The sequence below is a fragment of the Furipterus horrens genome, unplaced genomic scaffold (genome assembly GCF_987537825.1).
Source record: "Furipterus horrens unplaced genomic scaffold, mFurHor1.1.pri manual_scaffold_5, whole genome shotgun sequence".
Lineage (NCBI taxonomy): Eukaryota > Metazoa > Chordata > Mammalia > Chiroptera > Furipteridae > Furipterus > Furipterus horrens.
The window spans coordinates 9,549,873-9,576,257 of NW_028327175.1; the positions used below are offsets into that span (position 1 = coordinate 9,549,873).

A 26,385-nucleotide genomic window follows, 5' to 3' on the forward strand; every position below is an offset into this window, starting at 1 on the left:
ATAGCTATACATTTTTACTAATGTGTGTGTGTGTGTGTATATATATATATATATATAATTTATATACCAATAAAAATAGGCAAAGCATATAAACAGTCAAGTCACAGGAAGACTAACAGTTATAAAATTGTATTTAACCTCACTAGAAATGGGAAAATGGAAGTCTAAACAATAATGACGTATCACTTTACATCCACTAGAATGACCGTAGTAGAAGTCTGATAACACCAAGCACTCAGAGGAGCCATTTTCCAGCGGGTGATGGAGCTGAAGACAGGCATGCCCGACGATTTCCTCTGAAAGGGGTTTGGTAAAAACAAGTATTTGTGACGTCAGTGCCTGTGTCTTTATGGCAACTTCTATACTGAATGCACCCTTACTTTATGCCTTTCAGGGCTAACATAGTTTATAGGAAACTGTATTCAAGTTCCTTATATATCTGATTCAGTTTTATCCAAACTGAAGATTTCAAACCCATTAGTGGGTAATAAAGATAATTCAGTTCTTCATACCATTAAGGCACAACATTGATGATAGGTAAGATGTTATAAAGGCCTCAGCTCACTGAAGAAGATTTCAGTTTCTGCTGACAAACTTCTCTTTCCATTGCAAAAACTACAGTCTAAAATCGGTGGCCCTCTCTCTCACATTTGGGTTGGCACTCGTTAGCCATGGAAGAGGGTCATTCTGAGGCAGTATAACAGGCCTGCTCTGGTTCGCTTCCAACTCAACCGTTTCAAGCGACTCCAAAGGAATTCTCAACAACTCTTCGTGCCCTGAAAGTCTGTGGCCTGTCGCCATCTGCTGGATGACTTGTGAACTACCGCCATCTGGGACTGCGTCTGCCTACTTGCTCCTGAGGAGCCATGGCGGGTCATTTCCTAATGCTTGCGATCCTCAGAATCTGTTCAATCTGTCGAGCTCTGGAATCCCTTGACTGACTGATCAAGATACTGATGGGAGAAACATTCTACTGGGCAGAGCGACCATCCATCTGCATTTTAAAATGTGGTGAGCAGGTACAGCAAGAAGGAACTGGAACGCACTGCGGGGATGGGGAGTTGGAGATTGCTACAAACTCTCAAAGGAACAATTTTCTGCTCTAGGGTTGGAGTTAGACAGCAGCTAATCGTGTTCCAGGTCTCTGCTCTCCATGCAAGTGGGAGTGAGAAGCTGGAACCACCAAAACGTATACATGTGGGATCTGAGCTTAAAAAATGGGTAGTTTCTTCATTATAGCGGCTGATTTTCTTTCTCTGAAAAAAAAAAAAAAAAGCTGTCTCGTTGGTTTGCTTAACTATGGAGAGTATCTATCAAAATACTGAGGGTTAGACTAGCAGGGACGGGTCTTGGGTTTCTGTTGCCGTCCACAATGCCAGCGGCTGTGCAAGTCCGTCTACCCATCAGCAAACACCAGGGAGGTCGCAGCGCTGACCCCGCTCTGCTTCACGGAGATCTCCAATGGGGGAATATAAACTTGGATATGCCGGGAGATAAATAAGGACACTGTCAAGGGGCCCCGCTTTGTAAACACCAGTGAAGCAATCTAAATGTCCGTCAATAAAGAATTAGTTAAGTGAATGTGGTGGCGCTTTAAAGGGAATACACTGGTCGTTCAAATTAATGAACTTACTTACAAAGATGTGTACAGCATTTTGTTATATTTTAAAAAGTGTGTATGCACTATGATCTCATTATTGGATTAAAAAATTCTGGAAGAGTATATACCACATGTGAATCGTGGTTATATCTAGATGCTGAGAGTAGAGATAATTTTCATTGTTATTTTATATACTTATGTTGTTTGAATTTTTTTCTAATAATAAGCATGAATTACTTTTTCTATTTAGAGATAACCAAAAAAGCTATTTCTGCTCTGGGATTATTACGACAGTTTCCTTCACTGGTGTCCCTGCCCTTGCCTCTCCAGAGCTTTCTTCACAGACCAGTGAGTGATTTTGTTGAACCTAAATAAGGTCTTTTCACTCCTCTGGTCAAGCGCCACCCCACCCCCACCCCCCACCCCCGCCCTCCACTCACATGCCAGTCTTCCCGTCTCTCTTTGAGCAAAAGCCAAGTCCGGTGGCCTCCCGTGACCTCCTGGGTCCTAATCGGCCTCTACCAACTGTGGCCTCATGCCCTTCCCCTCTGCTCCCCAGACGTCCCAACCTGGCTACACAGATCTCCTTTCCTCCCTGAACGCGGACCACACAAGGAGGCTCATGCATCAGGACCTCGGCATTTGATGGAATGCTCTTCCCACAAGTGGGTGGGAGGGGGGATGGATGGAAAGACAGACAGACAGACAGACAGATCATTGATACAGGTGTCTATAGCAGAGAGTTCACCCCGTTCTTCTTGCTCACAGGTCACCCTCTCAGGAGGCTTTCGCTGACTGCCCGTCACCTTCCCTGTCTTTGTCCACAGCCCTCCTCACCACGGGGCCTGCCATGTACCTTCCTTAAATGCATCTGCCCTCTGTCCGCCTGCCCAGACGAGGGGGTCAGCCCTGCCAGGTCAGGGATTCCTTTGGGCTCTTTTGTTCGTGGCTGGATTCTCAGCACCTGAAACAGTGCCTGGCCCATGGTGGGCACTAAATAGTTGGCTGAGAGAGTAAATGGGCACACTGTAGAATTACTTGGGAGACTGGTTCTTTAGGAGATGGGAATCCCACTCATAAGGTGATCGCCAGGCCAGGGTCTGCCACGGAGGGGCCTTGGGGGGACTCCCGAGTCACCCCAGGCCTCAGTTCCTCAGGGCTGACTCGTGGCCTTCTGCAGCCCTAAGAGTTTATAAACCCTCAGTCAACAAAAATTTGACCGTGATATCTGATTCTATCCTATGTTCACTGCGATATGCTAACCAGGCAAAGATGGATGAGATAAGGTCTGTGCCATGAATCTATGAGGGAAAGACCAAAAAAGTAATTCTCTTTTCTGGGATCCACATAAAAGGCACCCTTCTCTTATTATAGGAAATGACACTACTCCTGCTTATGGTGGGTTCCTTCCCCATGTGCCCCCAGATCCACCTTCCGCCCTTCTCCACTCTGTCCAGGAGCTCCGGCAGGCTGACCCGTCGGCTCCCGGCTGCGTTCTGCCCATCAGGAGTCTACAGCAGGAGGGCGGACTCCGGGAGGAAAGTGAGTCAGAGTCTCCGTTCTTCACCTTCCACCCTATGAGGCTGTCCCAGGACGTGTGTCTGAAGGTCACAGCTCTTGCTGGATGGCCATCCCCGTCTGTCTCCAGAAGTTGGTAATCGCTTCTTCTTGATTTCCTTACATCTGTCTGAACTTTTGCAAATAGTCCCTTCTCCAAATTCACTTCAAATGACCCAACTGCACGTGCCTCTGTCTCCTGCTCAGCGTCTGGTGACACCTGAGATCATGAGAAAAGGCATCCCTTCTCCCCCAGTTATTTCTGACTCACACATGTTTGTACATATTTGTTCCACATGTGGCTGCGTAAGCAGAAGAGATCCACCGACGCAGCCAGCAGGCGACGTCCCTCCGATGCGGCTGTCACCATGCTGGGCTGACTTCACAGAACTCCTTCTCTGTGCTAAGCCACGGGTGTGGCCCCACTTGTGCTCATCCAGGAACCTGATTAAGGGATTGAGATGCTGAAAAACCATCCAAATGGACAACGGGTAAAAGTCAGAAGTGCTTTAACAGAAAGAACGGGAAGATCAACCATGAAATGAGGAGTCTAAAGGAAAGAGGACAAAATGGATAACAAGGAAATAGAAGGAAACAAAGGAAAAATTGCTAATGTCTATGTATTGCTCACTTCCACACATTCACGTTTAAAAATCCGTTGAGATGAAGAGGAATGAATACCATATAGTTGCGCCCATGTGGCTGCTAGACACCAGCTGATTAACAGATGCTACGATTGAAACCGGAGCACCAGGAGTGCCTGTTCTTTGGAGAGTTATATTTGCTTATTTATCATTTGCTTAAGTCTTCCTTGCCTAATTAGCCAGAGCAGGTAAAATATTGGTGTACTGATGGGTAAATGTGTGGTGAGAAAAGACGGAGGCACAGAGGCCCCGGAAGAGTAATTAGCAGGCAGCGGGTATGTAAACAGCCAAGTGAATCATTTCCATTAGAACCAGTCAAGTTGTGCAAATGACTGTCGCTCAGGTTTTCACGCATCGAGGCCACAGCGCATCCAGAGAGCGGTAACCGTGGATGGCACCTGAGTGCAGAATCACACACGAAGCTATGTTTACGCACAGACCGCTCACTTAACATGCAGACTGTCTAGGCTTTAAGTGAAACAAATGATCTGTTCTTTCTCCTGTTTCTTTGCTCTTCTTCCAGTCCCAAGATTTACAAAGCCATGAGCTCACCAATTTACCGGCCTCTTTATTCTAAGCTCTGGGAGTGATGCCAAACGAAGTCAGCGCCCCCTCCCAGCTTCTCTCCTGCTGTGTTAAGAGCAGCACAAACCTATCTGACTACAGTTGGGGCACAGGCTCTCCAGGTCTCTTATTTAACTCAGAACATCCGTGTGAAAACTGAATTCCAGGGATATCCATCAAGATGATAATTTCATTCACATGCACTCATTGATCTCTTCGAAGTTCGACAAAATTGCTCCCGGTATCAGGATCCCCCAAATTTCCCAGAGGATCTCCAGAGATCAGCCAACTACGTCCCAGAGACCTCACCTGGACGGCCACCTGCTTTTGTACTGCTGAAACGTCACGTCCCCAGACGCAGCTGCTCTTGCCCGGTGCCACCTCAGCCAAGGGTCACTCAGTGTCCTTGTAAATGCTCCACTTGACCAGAAACTCACGCTGTTCCGTCAGCCAATCCACAAATGCCAACTCTGAGCTCTATACTGATTTCCCTCTTTCTTATTCACTTCCTCTTTTCTGTCTTTCTTGTTCCTTATTCTCTATCCTATGAAAGCTTCCTGCTTTCAGCCCTATTTTCCAGTGCCCTGGACCTTTGAGAGTGGAGATTGCCCTCTCCATGAAATATGGAGTCAGCTTAGTTCCTATCACTTAAATTGTCTTCTTCAATCATTTTTAACACTATAGGAGTTTAAAGTGGTTATTACATTCTTTTTTTTAAAAAATAATTTATTTATTTGTTTGTTTGTTTATTTATTTTTATAGAGAGGGGAAAGGAGAAAGAGAGGGAGAGAAACATCACTGTGTGGTTGCCTCTCACGCGCCCCCAACTGGGGACCTGATGTGCAACCTAGTCATGTGCCCTGACTGGGAATCGAACCAGCGACACTTGGCTCGCAGGCCGATGGTCAATCCATTGAGCCACAGCAGCCAGGGCGGTTATTACATTCTTAAGTGGTTGAAAAAGGTTTAGAAATGGATAGTCTTGTATGACACATGAAAACTATATGAAATTCAAATCTCATTGTCCATGGGTAAAGTTTTATTGGAACACAGACATACACAGTATTTATTGTGTATAACTGTTCCCATGCAGAGGTGACCTGAGAATCCCTTGTCTAAGTGACTGGTTAACAGTGGGGAGGTTACAAACAAGCAAGCAAACACACACATAAAAACCAGAGGTACAGCACTAACTGTGTGGGATTTTTCTCTTTTTCTTCTTCCTTTTGCCTGATCCAGGAAGTGCTTGAGTAGTGGCAGTTATGACATTTTTTTGTGCCTCACCATTTGAATTCTGTGATGTCTTTCAAATCCACAGCCTTCTAAAATTCACCAACCAACCAAAACGCATCCCAGTGATTCTTCCCGACCAGACTCGTATGGCCCCCTGAATTCCCCCCACTTCCGTCAGCAAAGCTTTTGCTCCTGGACCTTTGGTTTTGAATTGTGACATTCTGATGCCTTCAAGTCCCAAGAAAAGCATTCAGGGCATGAGTCATAAAGAAGGAGCTACAGACTGGCTGGCGTTGCCCGTGGCAGATACACCGTCCGTTAGCAATCATTTGTGGACTAACTCTGCTTCATCCTGAAGAGCGAAGAGAAGCCGTAACATCTGCTCCCATGTATTACCCCCAAATAACTCCAAGAAGCAGTAAATGTTACCTATGTGATATACCCATTTTACAGATGAGGACACCGAGGCCAGAGAGATTAGGTGACTTATTTGCACGGTGAGGTAATAAGAGGACAGTTCTCATGGCCTTCAGACCCAGTGAGCCTGCTGTATTCTGCTCTCTACAGGAACAGGTGTTCGGAGGCAGGAAGGAGCATTCAGGGGTTGCTGAGTAGGAAATCCTGGGAGTGGGGAGGCGGGAAACATTGTGGCATCAGGTTTATTGTAGAAATTTGATTGCCCTGAGCCAGGGTGGATCTGTCTCAGCTCAGTAGAAGAAAATGTTTCTGAAAATGCTGAAGAAATTGGATTGTGGGGTGAAGATAGCAAAACCCAAACAATCCAAACATCTCTCATGTCTCCCTATGCAATCTCTGAGGCTCTGAGACCATAATTAGACTTATTAGGACCAGAGGAAAAATTTAATATAAAATGATAAAAGCTTATTCTTATGATCACGAAAGAACATGGGCACAAAGTAAGGACTTGGTTAGAAACTGTTTCTTTTCCTTCCTCACCTTCCATACTAGTAAATTGTTCTCTTGATCGCTGGAGTCTGTCTCAGACACCTCTTTTCCATCCTGATTGCCTTGAACTTAATCCCATTCGGTTGGCGTTCTCCCTTCCTTCTTTCTTTCCTGCCTCCCTCTTTTACTCTATTTACTTTTTAAAAATTTGTGTCACATTGCAGTTCTGGGCATTTGACTTTGCTCATAAACTGTGCCGATGGGGCAGCCTTGGCAGGTTTCTGCACCAACTCTTTTTCATTGGGTCGCTCCTGTATTCGACCAATATTTAGGGAGCTCTTCCTTTATGCAGCATCCTGGGAAACAACCTTGAACGAGTCATTCCAACTCCAGGATGGAGCTTACCCTGGAAGCTTGATATAGAAAATAATGGTTCCTGGCAGTGAAAGGCCCAGAAGAAAACCAGGCCGGAATGGGGCTGAGGTAACAGCCAGGGAGCAGCCTGTCTGCGGGAGTGACATCCGAGCTAAGGTGGAGGGCAGGGGGGATGTGGGAGGATCTGGGGACAGAGTGTTTCAGCACAGAAAATGGGGTGTAAAAGCTCCCAGGTGGTAAAGAGAAAAATGACTTTTGATAGGAAGAAAAGAACACCTTCAAGTGGGGCCTGCCCTGAGGACAGCAATTTCACTCTGGGGAAGAACTTCTTGGGTCTTTCTCGGCTGTATCACGAGGCAAGAGCACTGGGAATTAAATGGTCTTGGGCGCCAGGGTTACATAACTGCCCAGGGAAGGTTATTATAAATCTGAAGTTGGTCACACGTGTGAGTTGGTTCCTGTTTCGTTTCATTTGTCTTCGGTAAAAAGGAAACACTTTTTTACTTTGGCCACTTCCGTTACTTATAGTTCATGTGTTCATGACTTGCCCTGTCCTTCATGGACCCCAGAGAGTAAGTGCCTGGTGGGGCAGAGATGTGTCCTCCAAAGCCACACGTGCACTGTGTCTGTGAGGGCCCACAGAGACCCCTGCGCTGCCCGACTCACTTATAAAATCAGTCACAGGGACAAAGAACGCCACGGAGCGCAAAGTCAAATTATAACGCTGTTGGCACAACCTAAAAACTTCAGCTGGCTGGGGTCAAAGGTGAGAGCCGTGACCTTTGTCTTCGCGTTACCATGGGGGACCGAGTGGGCGCCGACAGGGGAGGCAAACACCAAACACCGGGGAGTGTCACTGTCAAGGCCACTGACATGCCCGTTCCTCCCTAGAACGCACGGACGCTCAGACAGCTTCGGGTTCTCTTCCATTGCACAGCGACTCTGCGGAGCTGAGATGCGCGTTGAGCACCGAGCACGCCCAGCACCGCTCCGCGAAGCGCTCCGCAGCCTCCTCCTCCCTCACCCACGCAGGCTGAGCGCTGATACCACGCTGGCCCTGGCTTTCATGAGCCACAGACGGAAACGCCACGCAGATCTACGGGTCCTCCCATTCGGCGACTAAGCTGCCAATGGCTGGCATGGATAGGTCCTGGGGAAGCCAATGCTTGCTAGGCAGTAGAGCTCAAGTGTTATTTTTCCTTTGAAAGGAGGTGGTTGGAGGCCTCGAACAGGCAAGAGGAGCCCAGCAAGTGGCTGTGCCCAGGGTGGGGTCTAAGGGTTCCCAGCGGGCACTCTGCGCCTCAGCGGTCACCTTGAACACGCTGCACTGAAGTTCTCTGTCCAGGGAGCAAAGGGGGCATCACACCAAGAACACGTCCCTGTGGGAAGGACCTTGCGGAGTGGGGACGGAGGAGCAGTGAGAACAGGAAAGCCCAACAGGTAGAAATCCTGCTCTCAGGGATTCCTTCAGGGCCACGTTCCAACTAGTACCTAGGCCTGGGTCCAACCAATCAGAAGGGCTGCAGGCTCCAGGCTCCCGGGTCTAGAGCGATGCACACTGGGTGAATGTCAGGCCTGCGTGGATGTGCAGCATAGCTCGCAAGCTTCAAATGAAAATAACTTCTCCCAGGCTTGCCACGTGCTGTCAGAACCCCCTGTGCCCATTGTGGTTAACTGCTGACCTCACCGCTCTCATGCTACTTGGCATTGGAAGACTAAGAACGACCTTGAATTTGAATCTCACTCAGGGAAGTGGCCCTGCAGTCAGCCAAACCTGAGTTCAAATCCTGACTCTATAATTTTTCATTCTTGGCAAAATACATAACCTTTCAAAAACTCAATTTTAAAAAACCTATAAAAAGGAATACCATTCCTCCGGCACAGGGTTTTTTTGTGGGGATGGATACGGGATTCGCTGGGTAAGTGCTTGGTGTGCCGCCTGCCACAGGAGGCTTTCCCGGTGGTCGCTCTGGGATCTAGACTCTATTGCAATTCAAGTTAGTGCTACCTGGTAATTCGGTCATTAGATATATTGGAAAACAGGCTTTGGAAACAAAATAATAGTCCAAATTAAAAGCAAATAAGAAGTGTGAGTGTGCCAGAGTAAAGGCCTTTCTAAAACACTGGAAATGATCATGGGAACAAACACGGCTGAAATACCAATTACAGCCCATTCTTAGGTATCTGTGAACTAGGCCATCTGATGAAGTCTATTTCTGTTATGCTGATTTAAGTAACTGCATATATGTAAAAGCAGTTCAATTGTATTTATTTAAGAATAGTTCATGATTGAGAGCTTTCACTGAATCAGCCACCTCCCCCGCACAACTTTGAAACGCTATAATTTTACTTTGCATGGGAGACCCATTATAATGAAACGTTATGCATCTGTAAAACACTTTCACATACTTCATCCCACTTAATCCACAAAATTGGGATCCATTCACCAATGGGGCAATGATTATCAGATACTCCAAGACCAGAACAGTGCTTCAGTTTAAAAAGAGAAAGACCAAGGGATGCTACAGACCACGTCCCCTCCCAACTCCAGCGGCCACATCCACATCCAGAGCCAGCATCGGCCCTTCTCCCATCTTGTCTCTGTGGAGAAGGAGACACCACAGAACAGAGTGTGGATCTGCTCACAACGTAGGAGCAGGGCATTCAATGCTGGGGGGGGGGGGGGGGGGCAGAGTGCCTGCTCAGTTTGTCACAAAGACAAACCACATGTTCCAAGGCAGTCAGATCCAAGGTTTGCCCCAGCACCTGTTACCCCAATTTATGGCCACACATCACAAAGTTTAACCAAAGATTTCAGCATAGATCTCAGCCAGCAAGAGTGGAAGGAGGAGGAGGCCCTCCTTGGATTTGAAACAGAATCGTTAACATTTCTTCTAGAAAGAAGGAGTTTCATTCCTCACCATATGCCTGGGGAGTTTCAGCTTCTAAACTTTAAAGAAGAAGAGGAGTATAACAATTCAGTTACTGGGCTTGTAGGAGTGTGTGTGTGTGGCTTCTTCATATGTCCATATCCCCCGACAATGGAATCTGAAGGTGAAGAAAGGAGCCCCGACATTCAAGGCTAGGTTAGGTAGGGGTTATTCTCAGAAGAGCCAAAATTCCTAGCACTTGGAGGACTTGGTGAATCTCCACCCGGGGTAAGAGCAGTGACCTCGGAAGCCAGCTGTGGGGGTGTTTGGTGAGCAGAGGGGAGGCATGTACTCAGACCTACTAACCAATAGAAATGGGGCTCTGTCCTGGCCCATGGAAAGCCAAATGACAGCTCAGTGTCAGGTCAGCTTCTTTCCTGGGTAAAGAGGACCCATGGGTGATGGCAGAAACTTGGAGGAATTTACTGGCAACACGAAAATATTATACTTCAAACAAAAAAGTGCCAGCACTTCAGTTCCGAGATCTCCCCACTACACAGGTTCTAACTTTATGTCAATGTTCCCCCACTTTTAAAAGATAAAGATTTCTAAGCAGGGGACAGGAAGACAGCCTAAGTAACTGAGGTATGGTTCCTGAATTACTTCTGTGAAAGCTTCTTAAACCCTAGACTATAATAAGAGTCGAACATTTCAAAAATTCCCCAGGAGACTTCTGGCCAAGATGGAGGCCTAGACAGACATGCTGTGTCTCCCTCCACAACTAAGAAGGAACACAACTACCTCAAAACTAGAGACAACCAGAAGTTCCAAAAAATCAAACTACATGGAAGTCCAGCAAACAAAGATATAAAGAAGAAATACTCATCCAGACAGGTAGGAGAGGTGGAGCCAGAGTGGAGAGGATGCGGTGTGGTGGCAGCAGCGGTGAAAGCAGAGGCGGGCCAGCAAAAAGTGCAGTCACGTGTTTTAAAACGTCAGGAGGGACACCTGGGGAGCATTCCCAGCTCCTCACCGGACCTCACAGCTCACAGTCCCAACACTGGGGAAAATCAAGCCTCATTGCTTCTGACTGTGCAAACCAGTCGGGGTTGGGGTGGAGGCAGAAACTGCCAGTCTCTCAGCAGAGTCTGTTGGTTTAAAGGGCCCCCATGGTCCTAGAATGTCCGCAAACCCACCCACTCTGGGAACGACAGCCAGGGCAACAGCTAGAGAGGCACCAGTCCCATATGGAAGTGGGAGAAGTAGCTGGAAAAGGGGCGAGTGCTGAGCAAGTGCCATTGTTCCCTCTCAGACTCCCCCACCCCCACATACAGCACCATGACATGGTGAAACAGTTTGCCCTGTACTGATGAATCTGTAAGGCTCCACCCCTTAAAGCATAACAGGAGCAACAGCTCTATCTAAGACATAGAGGCAAACAAACACAGGAGCCTCTCAAGATGAGGAGACAGGAAAGTTTGGTCCAAAAGAGGGAATGGATCAAGGTTCCAGTGGGAGAACTAAGTGACGAGGAAATAGCCAACCTAACAGATGAGGAGATAGTGAACCTAACAGATGCAGAATTCCAAACACTGGTGATAAAAATGCTCACAGGCTTGACAGATATACTTAAGTACGGCAAATGCATAAGAGAAGTGCAGGCTATGCGAAGTGAAACGAAGGAAAATCCACACAAAACCAATGGTGAAGGGAAGGAAACCAGGATACAAATCAATGATTTGGAACATAAGGAAGAAAAAAATGGTCAACCAGTGCAGAATGAGGAAGCAAGAATTGAAAAAAAACGAGGAAAACTTCCCAAATTTTACAAAGGAGATGGACATACAGGTCCAGGAAGCATTGAAGGTCCCAGGCGAGCTGGACCCTGACGGGACCACACCGGGACACATTATGGTTGAGATGCCAAAGGTGAAAGATAAAGACAGAGTCCTGGGAGCAGCAAGAGAGAGGTGGAGAGTTGCCTACAGTGGGGTGCCTGCCTATAGGACTATCAGCTGATTTATCAGAGGACACTTTGTAGGCAGGAGGGGACTGGCAAGCAGTATTCAATGTGATGAAAGGCAACCTGCAACCAGGATTACTCTATCCAGCAAAACTATCATTTGGAATGGAAGGGCAGATGAAGTGCTTCCCAGACAAGGTGAAGCTAAAGAAGTTCATGATCACCAAGCCATTATTATATGAAAGGTCAAAGGGACTTATTTAAGAAAAAGAAGATCAAAACTATGAACACTAAAATGACAACAAACTCACAACTATCAACAACTGAATCTAAAAAATAAAAACAAAATCCAACTAAGCAAACCAGAATAGGAACAGAATCATAGGTCTGGGGATCATTTGGAGGGTTATCAGCTGGGAGGGGGAAGGGGGAGAAATGGGGAAATGGTGCAGGGATTAAGAAGCATAATCGGTTGGTACAAAATAGACAGGGGGATGTTAAGAATAATATAGGAAAGGGCGAAGCCAAAGATCTTATATGTACGACCCATGGACATGAACTAAGGGGGGTGGGATTGCTGGAGGGAAGGGGGTGTACTGGGCAGAGGGGAGCAAAGGGAAAAAAAATTAAGACTACTGTAACAACATAATCAATAAAATATACTTAAAAAAGAAAACATCCCCAGGAACTCTGCGAGACACCCAAGCTCTCCCCGACACCCAAGCTCTCCCCGACACCCAAGCTCTCCCCAGCCCCCAGAGAGGCACCACGACAGAAAGGACCTTTTGCATCAGCTGGACCCCCAGTGACAATGTCAACACACCACGGACTCCTTGGATTGTCCCTGACCATTCTCCAGAGAAACTGATTTACCTGAGCGCCCTTGATTTGCATGTGAACGCTAGCCCCAAAGAGTCTGGCAGCATTATTTTTAATCCTGTGATTTTAAAATGAACCCATTTTCGGTCCTGGCTGGTGTGGCTCAGGGGATTGAGCGTCGGCCTGCGAACCAAAGGGTCTCCGGTTTGATTCCCAGTCAGGGCACATGCCTGGGTTGCAAGCCAGTCCCCAGTTGGGGGCACGCGAGAGACAGCCACACATTGATGTTTCTCTTCCTCTCTTTCTCTCTCCCTCCCCCTCTCTCTAAAATAAATAAAATCTTAAAAATAAAATAAGTAAAATAAAATGAACCCATTTTCTCAAAAGATAAAAAGTAGGGCGGTGGGGGCTGTGGTATGTGCTCTGTTCCTGCAATTGTGAAAGAAAACTGACCTCACACTCCCTAAGGATGGTGCAAAAATAAATCTTCTGCTGACCTTGTGTCCCTGTCAAAACCCTTGAACTTCCAAAGGGCTGGGAAAGCTGGAGCAGAAACGGCCTGGGAGAGCCCCATCCTGGCTGCCCCTCTGCGGGGCTCTAATGGGTCCTCCACAGGCAACCTCAGTCACGTGGCTACAACTGTCCTTGCGAGGGGCCCCGGTACTCACGGGAGGTCCGGATTGTGGCGCTGGGCTGGCTGCGGGGGCTGGGGCCGTAGGAGTTCACGGCCCTCACAGCAAACTGGTAGCTGGTATCCGGATCGAGGCCCTTGATAACCATGGAGTCCATCTGGATGCGCTCTTGGATTAAGGTCCAACTCTTGTCGACATCTGGTCTTTATGGATTAAAGCACAGAACAAAACAAAAAGCAGTTGTTCAGAAAGAGCAGAGGGAAGGGACACTTGCGGGCTGCATTAATGAGCGGCGCTTGAACTCTGGAGGCCATACTTATGAAAATGAGTGAATGCTTCCTACCCAGATGTCATCTTGATGTGAAATCACAGGTCATCATTTCTAAATCCCTGCCAATAAAAGCAAGTAGATCATTTTTAGAGCCAGTTTTTAAGTACGGTTTAAAGACCAGCCACTTTTCTTGTGTGCAGCCTTGACTAGAATGAAAAGATCCCTATGGAGGAGCTCATTTCCAAAGGCTCTGTCTTCCAGATGTTTCATAAACAAGCCTTCCCCTGAAAGTCTCTGTTCCCAGAGGTCCAGAGAGCACCGATTCCAGCCACTCACAATCGGGTCACAAAACAAACCAAGGTAAGTTTCGTGGGGTGACTAACTGGTGTGGATTGTCATGGGAAAAGGGAGATTCTGTTTACGGCCATTCTTCCTACTCTGAGCAAAACTGCACAACTGGACCAAGTTGCTGAGTCTTCATGTGCCCCAGGACCCCCCAAAAAGTGTGGACCTCCACTTAGAGCTCTCATCTGGGAGCAACATGGGGCAACTCTGGAGCCAACAGAGATGCTCATGTCCTGCCTCTGCCATGTACTAGCTCTGTTCACAAGGGGGGGACCCCTCCAAAAAACGGAATTACCTTCTGAAGGGCAGACTCTGGTAGTCCAGGCTTCTCCCGCTGGATGAGTGTTCTAAGAAACCCTCTGTATCCGTGCACCAGCTGGTGTTGTTGTGAGAGGCTGTGTTTGGCTTCAGTAAATTTTTTTTAAGACTCTTTCAACATGTTTGCCCATTTCATGATGGGTGATTTATGAGCGCACATGTCCACACCATGATGAGTGTTCAGTTTTTGACCAAAACGGTATGACCCCCCATTCCCCACCCTCCCTATTCACCTGATCTCACCCTAGCAAATTTCTTTTTGTTTCTCCAGACAAAAAAGTCCTCAAAGGGAACTGTTTTTGCCAATTTGGAAGGGGTGAAACAAACAAAAAACAGCAGAAGCACTAAAAGGCATCAAAATCAGCAAGTTCAAAAACTGTTCTGAGCAGTGGAAAAAAATTCTCCAATAGGTATATTGCATCAAATGGAGAGTACTTTCAACACCAAAGTTTAAACACGTAAAAACAAATACACATTCTTTAATGAATAAATTCTGGTTTGGGGGGTCCCCCATTGTAACTTCTCTAAGTATCTATTTTTCTCATCTGTAGAACGGGAGTAATGAAAGTACTTATGTGAGGGGCTGTCATACAGATGAAATGAGATCGGGGCCTCGGCAAGTGTTGGCGCTCAGCGTGTGTTAGCCATTGCCCAAGGGACTTGCCCACATCACAGAGCCAGGGGGCACCCTGGGCCACCTGCTTCCTCTAGACCTGTGTGTGTGCTAGGGCTACTCAGCACCTGCAACGTGGTGAGTCCGAACTGAGAGGTGCTGTGAGCGGAAAACAGACATTGGATTTTAAAGGGGGAAAAATGTAAAATACCTCCTTGATTACATATTGAAATGTATTCTGGGTAATAAGAGCTATCTGATGGGAACGACTGTGCGTGACAGGGGGACAGTGTGAGTGGCCTAGCTGGAGTGGAGGTTTTGTGTGAATAGCTAACAATGGTCACCATTTATCCAGTTCTTACGAAGTCCAGAAGCTCCCCCTTATCCAGGGGGGATATGTTCCAAGACCCCCAGGGGATGCCTGAAACCACAGATAGCACCGAACATATACTATGCTTTTTCCTATACATACATACCTATGATAAACTTAATTTATCAATTAGAGATTAATGAGAATAACTAATAATAAAATAGAACATTATAATAATTTACTGTAATAAAATTTATGTAAATGTGGTTTCTCTTTCTCTCTCTTTCTCAAATATCTTAAGTACTGTACTCACCTTCTGACTTAAAGGAAGAGCTTTACAGCTTCTCCTTGGCATTTCTGATTTGTCAGCATCTTATACTTTGCAGCCATTAGTAAGTAAAATAAGGGTCACTTAGACACAGGCACTGCGATACCATGACAGTCAATTCGCCCTTCCTGCTGGTCACTCCAATGACCAAGATGACTACTGCATGGCTAATGGGCGGGTAGTGCATACGGTGTGGAGATGGGGGACAAAGGGATGAATAACGTCCCCAGCAGGAGGGACAGACCGGGACAACATGAGATTTCGTCACGCTACTCAGAACACTGCGCAATTTGAAATTTATGTACTATTTAGTACTGAAATCTTCAGTTTAATATTTTCATGTCATGGTTGACTATGGATAACTAAAACTGTGGAGAGAGAACCCTGAGTAAGGGGAAACCACTGGACTAAGCAGTGTTCTCCCCACTTTTAGAGAGGAAACTAAGGCATCAAACAGGTGAGTCACTTGCCATAAATCACGCAGCTGATAAATGGTGAGGCCAACTTGGGTTGATGGGGGAAGGTCAAATTAAGAAAATTCTTGATATTGGATGAAAAACTGGGGGTTACAGTGGTTGGGGGCTATTCTCCACCCCTTTAGCTTGCTGTCTGGCCACTTGTCCAATGTTCTATTACTAAACACCTCTGCACACAGGCATTTAGAAGCCGGAAAGCAAAAATGATTGATGTCTGTCCCTTAAGAACAACTTGTTGGGCATGGAAATAAAGACTCATTTTGCTACAAGGCATTGCTCAGATGACACCCAGATCTCTCTAGCAGGTGCTTGCCTAGTTCCTCTCTAACAGGAGTTGTTGAATGCCAACTGGAGTCCTTACAGCCAGGAAAAGATGCTTCCTCGGGCTCCCCGTGCAGATGAGGAGTTTGCCAGAGAACCCACGCGTCTGGAGAAGCAGAGGGCACGCAGGCCCTGGGGGAGGTAGAGCTCTCTCCTCTTTCCAGATACCCTTTCCCTAAAGATGGACTTCTGTGTAAACGAACTCCATCGTCAAAGAGAAAAAAACCTCAGTGAGTGGAAGGAAACACATTTACAAACGCAAACGAACAAAACCACTCCACAGAGGAATGCCACAGGGAATACCCTAAAAGTAAAGTCAGAAAAGATGTCCTTCTTTCCTGTTAGCCTTGGCTGAGCTTCCCCGTGGCATTTATAGAGGAAATGACCTATGGCTGTTCAGATGCAATTGTTTACCCAAATATCTGCAATAATCTTCATGTAAAAATTACAGTCCCCGCCCCCCTGCCCAAACGGGTGATTATTTTGTTCCGTTCATTTAATGCAGGAAAGAAAGCTCTCTTTCCAGCGAATACAAGAATAAAATCATTAACCTTTAATTTCATTATCTAGAGTGAGAGAGGTAAGCTCGTGCAGACTGAACACCAGTTCAAAACCTTTAACATGTGGCCTCTGCTTTTCTCATGGATTATTCATTTAAATGGTTTTAGAGTCTCTCTAGGTACAAAAGTGCAAAGGTGAGGTAGAGAAAGAGGTAAAGAGGCAAAAGTATTGTCTTAGATCACCCTCAAAACAATAGCTCCCCTTTTTAACTAAAGCAAATTATTTTATTCAGCTACACCGTTGCCAGTCAAATCACCATAGCAACCCTCGCCTGTCAGTTCCCCCAACAATGAGAAAGCCGAAGGGAGAGAAGCAGACTAAGAACTCTCCGTCCTCCCAGGTAAAGATGGGCAGCCACCAGCAGGTGGGCAAGGGTTGGGGTGGGCATGCTGCGTCTCTGGAGGTGAGTGCAGCACCTCGGGAAGGTGGGTGGGCAGCAGAGTTGAGGGCCACAAGGTGTTGGCAGTGACTACCCAAGTCCCAGTTAGCTGTTCAAGTGATCAAGACTCACTCAGCGGACCAATCCCCACAGGCAATGTAGCATGCAGCCTGGTCATTGGGCATCTTACAGATCACATCACCGAGTGCCTAGGGACTCTCAGAAACTACGTAAGATTTTATGTGTGAACATCATTTTGTTATGCTAAGTCAAGAGTCCTTAGCTTTCATCAGATTCTCAAAAGCTCTAGGAACCGCTTGTCTGGTTGAGTCTCTCATTTGACCCATGTGGACACTGAAGGTAATAATTTATCTAAAGTCCCAGAATCACTGGATGGTGTATTTCTCTGTTTTAGTCCCTTTCTGTCTTTTGGCATTTTAAGCACCTCTCCCACTGCCAACCACATCCCTAGTGGACAGTCATTTTTCTTGGTTCCATCAAACTGAGCAGGTAGCTGCCTTGGGCTTGTCAATTAGCAAGTGATTAAGGATGATCAACGGGGCATCCATCACAGAAGCTATATTCTGGAGGCTCCAAGGAACTATAAACATAGTTCTATTCTCAAGGAGTTTGCAACCTAATTGGGAGATAATACACCTATGGATCAGTAGGAACTCCACGGGTGCAAAATACTGTATTTCAAGAGCTCTATGTGAACGGGTCAGTGTGAACCGAAATCCTAGGGGGAGCCCATGAGGACCAGGAAGAACCTACGCTAGATTTAGAATGTGTTTGAGTTTGGAAAACTGAAAGGAAGGAACAGAACAGCTTTGGGGCTAGAAGGACTGAGCAGCACCCCCTCTGTCACCTCTGTGTGTGACGTGCACACAGGAGACACTTAGTCGTACCTGCCTGGATGGACATACGGTTGAGTTGAATTGAAAGGTCAGAATCTGACCTCGGGCACGACAAGATGCTCTGAACCAGGGGGGGGGGGGGGGGGGCAGACTTCAGCCGGCTGCCAGTCACCATAAAGAAGGTTTCACTGGGACACAACCACGCTTGTTTGTTCATGCACCGTCTGTGGCTGTGTTCCCGCTACCGGGGCAGAGCTGAGTAGTTGAGTCAGGGACCGCATAACTGGCAAAGCATAAAATATTTATATCTGACCCTGTGATAAAGAGCTGTACAACGCTGGCCCAGAACAACACCTTTCAGCTCATTTGTGCCACTTTCTTCATCTGAGAGAGCCTATGAATGTCCTCTCAGAATAATATTTTTAAATAAATAAAATTAAATACATAGAATCACCAAGGAAACCAATTATACTGAAAATAATTATCAAAGAAAAAGTATGATATACTGGTATATGTACTTCTTTATTAATACGTTAAGTAACAATATCCAGCATTTCCTAACGACAGTAAGTTTTAGGTAATGATAGGCATAACTAGTATTTGCAGATATGCGCAACCACTGTAAAGGGATAAGAACACATCTGTGATTCTAATGGTGACAAAGTCACAGGAGTTGCTAATACCACTGTGGTTAGTTGCCTGCAGTCATGTTTGAAGGAAAAAACCCTGCTAAATTTGGTGAAACTAAAGAGATAATTTTTGTTTGACCAAAGTCCAGGCAGCCCTTGAGTTCTATCCATGGGCTTCTTAAGGATGCACAGACTGCAGCAGACACCCTGCCCTACAAGAGACATGATCCCAGGGACTACCCTGGGGGAACACAACGGGGGTGAGAGGACACTTCATGCTTAGAAAAGCCTCCAGTTCTCTGTCAGTTTTACAGATTGGTTTTACTTGGGACTTGCTCTACACTAGAATGAAATGCAGAGGAAAGTCTCAGACCACTAAGCAGTCATCGTTCTAAAAATTGTATTATTTAACCTTCAGCTTTCAGCCTTCTTTCTTCATTTACAAATTGGTTCAACCCAACCAGATGACAAGCAGACGGATCGAATGGAGAAATCAACTCTGTGGCATTTTGTCCCGGGAGGAGCCACAGAGGAGCATGCTCTCATTTACTGTTTACAAATGGCTCCCACAGTTGTTACGCAAGAATCCAGTTTACGTCCACTGCCATCAGTCTGACCAGGGATTACATCAGAAATGCTCCTGGTAGGAGCGACTGGAGCTTTATGGGATCGATTTGTAGAAGAGTTGGTCAGTCTCCTGCAAAAACACTCAAAATCACCCTTCCATTTGAGCCTGAATGGGTGAACTTGACAGCTACCAGAACTTCTGGGACCAGGCACCAGTCTGGAAGGTGCTTCTGGGATTTTCAGTTTGGAAACTAAAGGTGAGAAAAAGGAATTCTTCGTGAAGCACCATTTGCTAATTTGAAATCTCAGCTGATATCCGAGCAAGCCCATTCTTGCTGATTTCTAAGGCTGTTTGTTCCTGGTGGTCAGGAAGGTTTACACTTGAAAAGCATAACTTCCTAAACACTTCCGCACAAAGAAAGGGAGATCATTTTTCCCCATTCTCCCCCAAATTAACTAATTGTGAAGAACAATTATTTAAATATTTTAAGCTCTACAGTTGTAGGGGCTGGAAAGCCAACGCAGTATCATGTCACTGTTAAATAGTGCAGCCGTTTGCCCAATTATTGATACATAGTCTAGTAAAATGCTACGAAAAAAAAGCTGCCAGTTCTCGCACATCCTACAGAGATCTCCAAAATGCAATTCAATATGGAATAAACTCACAGTGGGAACTTTCGGATGAATCCGACGCACCTGAAGCTGTGCCACACCCTCAGATTCTTTTTATGATGAGATAACACAAAAGCAATAAGTAACATTGTACGGGGGCGGCAGGGAGGGAGATGGTGTTAGACACATGTCGGGGTTTCGTCTGTCTTTGAGGGCTGCCGCTGGTGAGGCAGGATGCTGGTTTCCGTTGTGGCCTCTGAGATTAGTGGTCAAGGAGTCATCGAACCCCTGTGGCCCAGGGGGCTGCACATTTCTGTTTCCATGTGACTCAGGGTGAGAGAAAGAACCAACACAAACAACATGGCCCATGAGCCACTCTCCTAAGTGCTGAACAGACATCTTTTATCTCCCCAATCCTTTCCGAGGGAGCTGCTGGTATCACCCCTATTTTAGAGCTGAGGGCAGTAAGGCTCAGAGAGACCAAGGAAGAAGCCTGCGTGGGCCGGCACCTTCCCGACCTGTGGTGTGTTTATGCCATGCCGGGTGCTGTATTGCACGGAAGGGAGGCAGCCAGTCATTGCCCGCATGGCACGGTGAGGAAGACAGACCTTGAACGAGTAATTAACTGCAAGCGTGATGAGAGTTGCACGTAAATGCTATAGGTGTGCCTAACCTAGTCTGGAGGAGAAGCAGAAGTTCAGGGAGGGCTTCCTGGAGGAAGTGATCATTAAGCAAGGGCCCCAAAGGATGCACAAGAGCTAAGGAGTAGAGTTATACTGGCAGAGAATAGTAGGCATAAAGACTTCTAGCCAAGAAAGTGCTTGGCTGTAGAGAAAAGCAGAGAAGATCTCTCACAAAATCCATAAATAAGAAGAATTTGCATTCATTAGGCACTTACTACGTGCCGGGTGCTGTTCTGTGCATTTCATGTGTATCAACTCATTTCATGTCACAACAACTCTAGGAGGCAAGTAAATTGTTGTCCCTCTTTTTCTGTCTGAGGCACAAAGAAGAGGCATAAATAATCCACCCAAGAGCAAATGGTTTAAAAGGGGTGGGCGCAAGGGCGGGACCTGGGAGCCTCATTCCAGAGCCTGCATGGAAACCCCCAGCCTACACTGCCTCTCCTTTTGTCACGAGAATAGAAAATCAGTCACCAGATTTTAGAGGTCAAATGGTGCGGCCTTATTTTATATGTAAGGAAGCTGAGAATTGGAGTCAGGCCACTTGTCCCCAGGATCAGAGGCCAGCTCACATCTTGTCTTCTGATTCCACATGAGGGCAAACTTAAACCTGGTAGGTGAAATCTAGAATTGGACCGTAAGTCTCGACTCTGAATGAGAAACTCCTTTAACCTTCTTAGGCTGTGACCTTGACTGTAAGTTACATCACGTCATCCCCTAAAACTACGCAAGGAAAATCCAGAATCTGTTTAGCCTCCATTCTGAATCCCAGACTTGATCTTCAGTTCAGTAACAGCCCTCGTGGGCTCACTTCCGGTGAGGAAACTGAGTTCATCTGTTGCTTGGAGATGAATAGGGTTCATGATGGGATGGAAAGACAGATGACTTTTGACAAAAATGTCCTTGAGTGAATAATTTTCAAGACCCACCCAGGCGGGTATGACCTCAAGATTCTCAAAAGAAAGTCAGCTGAGAAGCAGCCCTGTGTGAAGATGGGATTTGCAGGTCTTAGTATGGGAGGGATGAGGCACTTATTCAGGGAGAAAAGTGTGCAAGGGGAAGGAGAGGAAACCCGGCTCCTTCCCATCTGCCAGCATGACTGTCTCGGGCTGAGATGTAGAGAGCCACATGTCTTGACCCGTGTCCCTAAAACAGACACAGAAATACTGGGAACATTCACACGCACACCAGAAAAGCCAGCTGCAGACTTCTTATTGAAAACGACCATGGCAAACTTTAATCTGCCTTTTTCGGTAGTTGACATCGCAAAGCGCTGAAGCAATTTTAACACATCAGGTCCCACCACAGAACAACTCTAGGGAAGTGAAATGAAAACTATTTTTCCCCTTTACCCAACCTGACAGATAGTCTACGGGAAGCGTAGCGCCCCATTTGGCACATCGGGGGTGAGGAATACGCTTCCAGGACCTCGGCTTTCATCGCTACCACAGTAAATACTTCTTTGCTTATGGGAAAGGCATTTACCCTGGGGAAATTCTCAGGCAGAAGGAGGGAAGTTTCTCAGATATTTATAGCTAAAATATTTCAAAACATAGGTAGCTATATTTATGCTGGGTTCATATTTTAATAAACACTAAGCATTGCTGCACACGAAGAAGTTTTCGGTATCACTTCAGAAATATCCTCCTTCACCACAAATGGCAGCGTTTTCTGTTTTAAAAAAGCAGCTAAAAATTTTTGAAAACATTGCAAAATATGTTCCAGCCTGAAGCCTTACTTAGAATGTGCCTCTTCAAATCTTTTCCACACTGATTAAAAATTTAAAATCTACTGTTAGCAAGAAAGATAATGAACAAGAACAACCCCGGGCCAACTTTGGGGGAAGCAGAAGCTGGAGGAAGAACGAAAACTGGCCTGGTCGTAAGCCCCTGACTCAGGAGAGCGTGATAAATACATACTGGCCACCTGAAACACCATCAAAACTAGCAAATACGCACTCAGTTCTCCCCTCCCCTGGTCTAGTGTAATTTCTCAGGTTAATCTTTTATTAGCCAGTTAAATTTTATTTTTAAATATTATCAAATACAGACACAGAACAGCCCAACAGACTTGGCACTTCCGGAGGTTTTTCATGTCTACAAAGTACTTTCTGGTGTGTGATTTCACCAGATTCTCCCGACCATGCACTATAAGGTTGGAAGGCGTCATCACCCACGTTTTGCAGATAAGGACATTGTCGTCAGCACCTCTGGGGTGTCACCCCCCTAGTCCCGCTTCTGACTTCAGCAGCAGCTGTGGCACGCAGTCCCACATGAGCTCGGACTCTCCGTGCACGGCCAGCACCCAGCCCAAGCACCTGCTGTGCTCCTGCCCCAGCCCTTCTCTCCCAGGACCCCTCCCTGCTCCCCAAGCCAGCAGGGCCTAGGAGGTGAGAACCGCTCCCCGGGGGGGAGCCCTCCACCAGCAGAGGAGGGCAGAAGTCAGAGAGGCAATGGCTCCCGTCCCTCTGACAGGACAGTTTTAGAGGAAGAGCTCTGTACACCTCAGGGAGATCTCCGTGGCACCCAGCTCCCCCCAAAGACCTGCAGCTGCAGAAGTGAGCTCAGTAACACACCCTTCCACATCCCTCCTCCTCCTCTCACTCTCCTCTACAGTACCCAGTCCTCATCTCGGGGCTCTGCTTGGGGGGACCCCAGACTCTGAGAGGCGCTGAGGCCTCCGGAGAGCAGTGACAGGCACAGAGTTCTGGTTCTTCATCCAATGACTCTTTTATATTCTGCTTGCATTTGCACACACAAAGCAACAAGCTGTAATTTCTACCTCTTACCAAAATGCCAGACTTAAAATAAGCTTAAAAATATACACGCTTTAGTGCAGTGGTTCTCAATCTTCCTAATGCTGCGACACTTTAATACAGTTCCTCATGTTGTGGTGACCCCCAACCATAACTAAAGCAGAGTGATTAATCACAAAAACAATGTGTAATTATGTATGTGTTTTCCGATGGTCTTAGGTGACCCCTGTGAAAGGGTCGTTCGACCCCCAAAGGGGTCGCGACCCACAGGCTGAGAACCGCTGCTCTAGTGCAAAATGAGTAATCAATGATACCCATCATTTTTGCTGGGGTTTTTGACACAGATCATCTGCTAAGGTACCTTTGAAAAACTTCGCATTTTTTCAAAATCTTGAAGTATTACACTTGGCTTTGCTGGTGAATGGGATATGTTAAGTTTCACTGCAGCTTTTACGGATGAGAAAGCCGATGTTTCAGGACTTCCCAGCGTTCTACTCTGATCTATTATTAGAAGCAGAACTGGAATCTTTTGCGCTCCAGGCTGTGCCTCCCACGTCCACCCCGCAGTGGGACTGTGGACCATGCTTGAGGAGGAGCACGGGCCTGGAGCCTGGAAGGTGGCAGCATTTTAAAAAATGCTCTTCCCTTTTCCAATAATTGTGCCACCGTTCCCACCCCCTTGGACTCATACTTCAGGTCGGAATGGCCTGCCAGGCCTCCCTTCCAGAGCTCAGCATATGACAAGTGCTGGCCAATGAGTGCTGTCTCCTCCCTGGCCACAGTGAGCGGCTCAGAGGACAGAGAGGAGCTCAGGCCTGGCCTGTTAGAGGGACTATCAAGACTCTTGATGGGTCCTTTTCCAGGGGTAGCTAGTCTTCAGTGCCAGGTGGCCTTCTTGTCATCACACAAGAACAGCCTGACTGGAAAGCAAGCCACCAAAGGGAAAAGCGTAGCAGGGAAGTGGATGGAGACAGCCTGCTGCTGGGACACAGGCCTAGTCTTCCCTGAATTTAGATTTGTCATTGGACTTGACAGGCACGGAAGCCTGTACAGGACTACCTCATTGTCCTTCAAGCTTCTGCCACTTCGAATTGCGCAGACCCGCCTGAAACAAGCTCCGAACTCAGGCAGTAGAGACTCAGCATCGTTCTCTTGTGCAGAAACAAGCACCTGACTGTTTTTCCATGACCAAGGATTAAGCTAGAAGTCAAGAACCAGAAGCAGAGCTAATCAAATCTCAGCAGAACGCTCGGCCCTAGCTGCAGAGAGCCTCAGGAATGAGATACTGAACAAGTCTCGCTATGAATCCGTGAAGCGGCCAGCCCCCGACAAACCCCATCGCCTTTTCCGCAGAGAACGCCAGCTCCGGTAACACATTCCCATCGGCTAGGTGCTTCGATTCAGATTACTGCTGCAACTAGCGTTCTGGGGGAGGACCGCGGATCAGGAACTCCTTCTGCTCATTTTTCTCCTTTTGTTTAAAATTACGTAGAGCAGCACTGAGAAGCCATGTTTCACATGTGTAAACTCAGAAAAGCTTCTAATTGCTCTTCTGTCCGCTAATAAGCTGAATAACAAGGTCTGGAGAGGTGATGAGAAAAAATAAAAGCTGAAACCAAACCAAGAAACTTGCCCAAGGCAATACAGATATAATGAATTGTACTTGTTTTTAAAGGGCTTTCCCCTCCATTCTCCAGAAGTCATCACCAAATGTTTACTTCGAAGACAATGTTTCAAAGGCAAGTCGCAAGCCTGAACTGCAGGCGGGCTTGTTGGCAGTGGTGCTTGGAGTTTTCAGAGTCTAGGACGGTCTCCGAGGGCGGAAGGGAAGTGGGAAAGGGGCCAGGGGAGTGAGGGCAGGCTTATCAGATGACCTGCCAGGGACAGGGTATAAATACAGGTCTCCATGCTTCTGTCACCTACTAAACACACATGCTGTGTGACAACATTCCCTCTCATCTTCTGCCGTGCTTGGAACACCTGAGGTCACTACCTTAGGCTCTCGGGTGTGACACGCACACTTACCTGGTGAATTCCACAGAATAGTACTGAATGGGGGAGCTTCCTTCACTCTCCCCGGGTTTCCAGGACAGGGCCACCTCGGACTCGGAAACCATGGAGACGTGTAGCTGTCGGGGTGCTTCGGGGAGCAGGCAGGAATCTAGGCAAGACCGCAAGCGACTAGTTGGCTGGTGATCTCTGCCGCTGGAGAGGTTTCATATATGATAAAACACGCGTGCTTCCTACTGCCTGAACATCTCTGTCCAGGACCGCCTCAAAATCCAAACCAACCAGACAAAAATGATCACGACTGGATTCACCATGTAGGATGTGAGTCTGTAAGAGCCGGTCTCCTCTTCTTCCCCCAGCCCCTCCCCCACTGGCAGGAAATTCAACGAAACCATTACCCAGACCATTGACCTTGGGATGCACAATGGCGTGTACCTTTTAAAACCTCAAGTCCTCCTCCCACCTCCTAGCAGCCTTACACCTCGGTCTGCATGCGGAACTGATCTTTACCCCCAGGGAAAATCAATGCTCAGCCACTTTCTGTGCATGTGTGTTTCCCCTGGTCATCAGTCTCCATTCCAATGGCAGGGCATTCGGAAAACGCCCTCATGTGTAAAGGAGGAGCCCCCCATTATCCTCTCGCAACGAGGTAACTGCTGCTGTGATTTTTATACCCGCACCTCCATATCTCTCGGCCTTAGGTTTATATGGTTGCTTCTGCCAGAAATGTTTTTCCTGTGTTCTCTTCCTATGAAGTTTTCAATATTTGGGCCAAGGATAAGATTCTTCCGGAAACCCTCCCCAAGCCTCGAGGGTGGGGGAGCACTCTCTCCCGAGGGCTCCGGAGCCCGCTGCCCAGACCTCATACACACCGGAGCTCCCCGCTCCCTATTTGCTTCTCCCCCGCAGCAAGCTCCTGGTGCGCAATGACGTGCAATCAAAGCACCTTGGGCCCCCGTGCCACCCCGGGGAGCCTCGGTTGGGTTCCCTTTGCCCATAGAATTCTCCTCCCCTACGTCGGGTCCTCCTGCGTTCTTACCCGCTGTGGGCAGCACTGGTCCCAACCTGTGACCACACGTTAGTTAGATGGAGTCTTGACCCACCCCCCTGAGTTCCAAGAGGGCAGGAGCTGTTCTGTTCGCCACTGGATTCCCAGAGCCTGGTACGGTGCAGGGCACACAGCAGGT

General features: G+C 47.2%; 1 protein-coding gene across 1 annotated transcript in view; it reads right to left on the reverse strand.

The window, feature by feature from the left end:
• Nucleotides 1-26,385, reverse strand: part of EGFLAM (EGF like, fibronectin type III and laminin G domains) — a 135,415-nt gene that overhangs the window by 52,895 nt on the left and 56,135 nt on the right. Inside the window, exons 6-7 of the mRNA XM_090276163.1 lie at nucleotides 25,214-25,349; nucleotides 13,200-13,366 (exon numbers count right to left, since the gene is read on the reverse strand). Of these exons, the coding sequence (XP_090132289.1) occupies nucleotides 13,200-13,366; nucleotides 25,214-25,349 (303 nt within the window). The remainder of the gene's footprint in view (nucleotides 1-13,199; nucleotides 13,367-25,213; nucleotides 25,350-26,385) is intronic.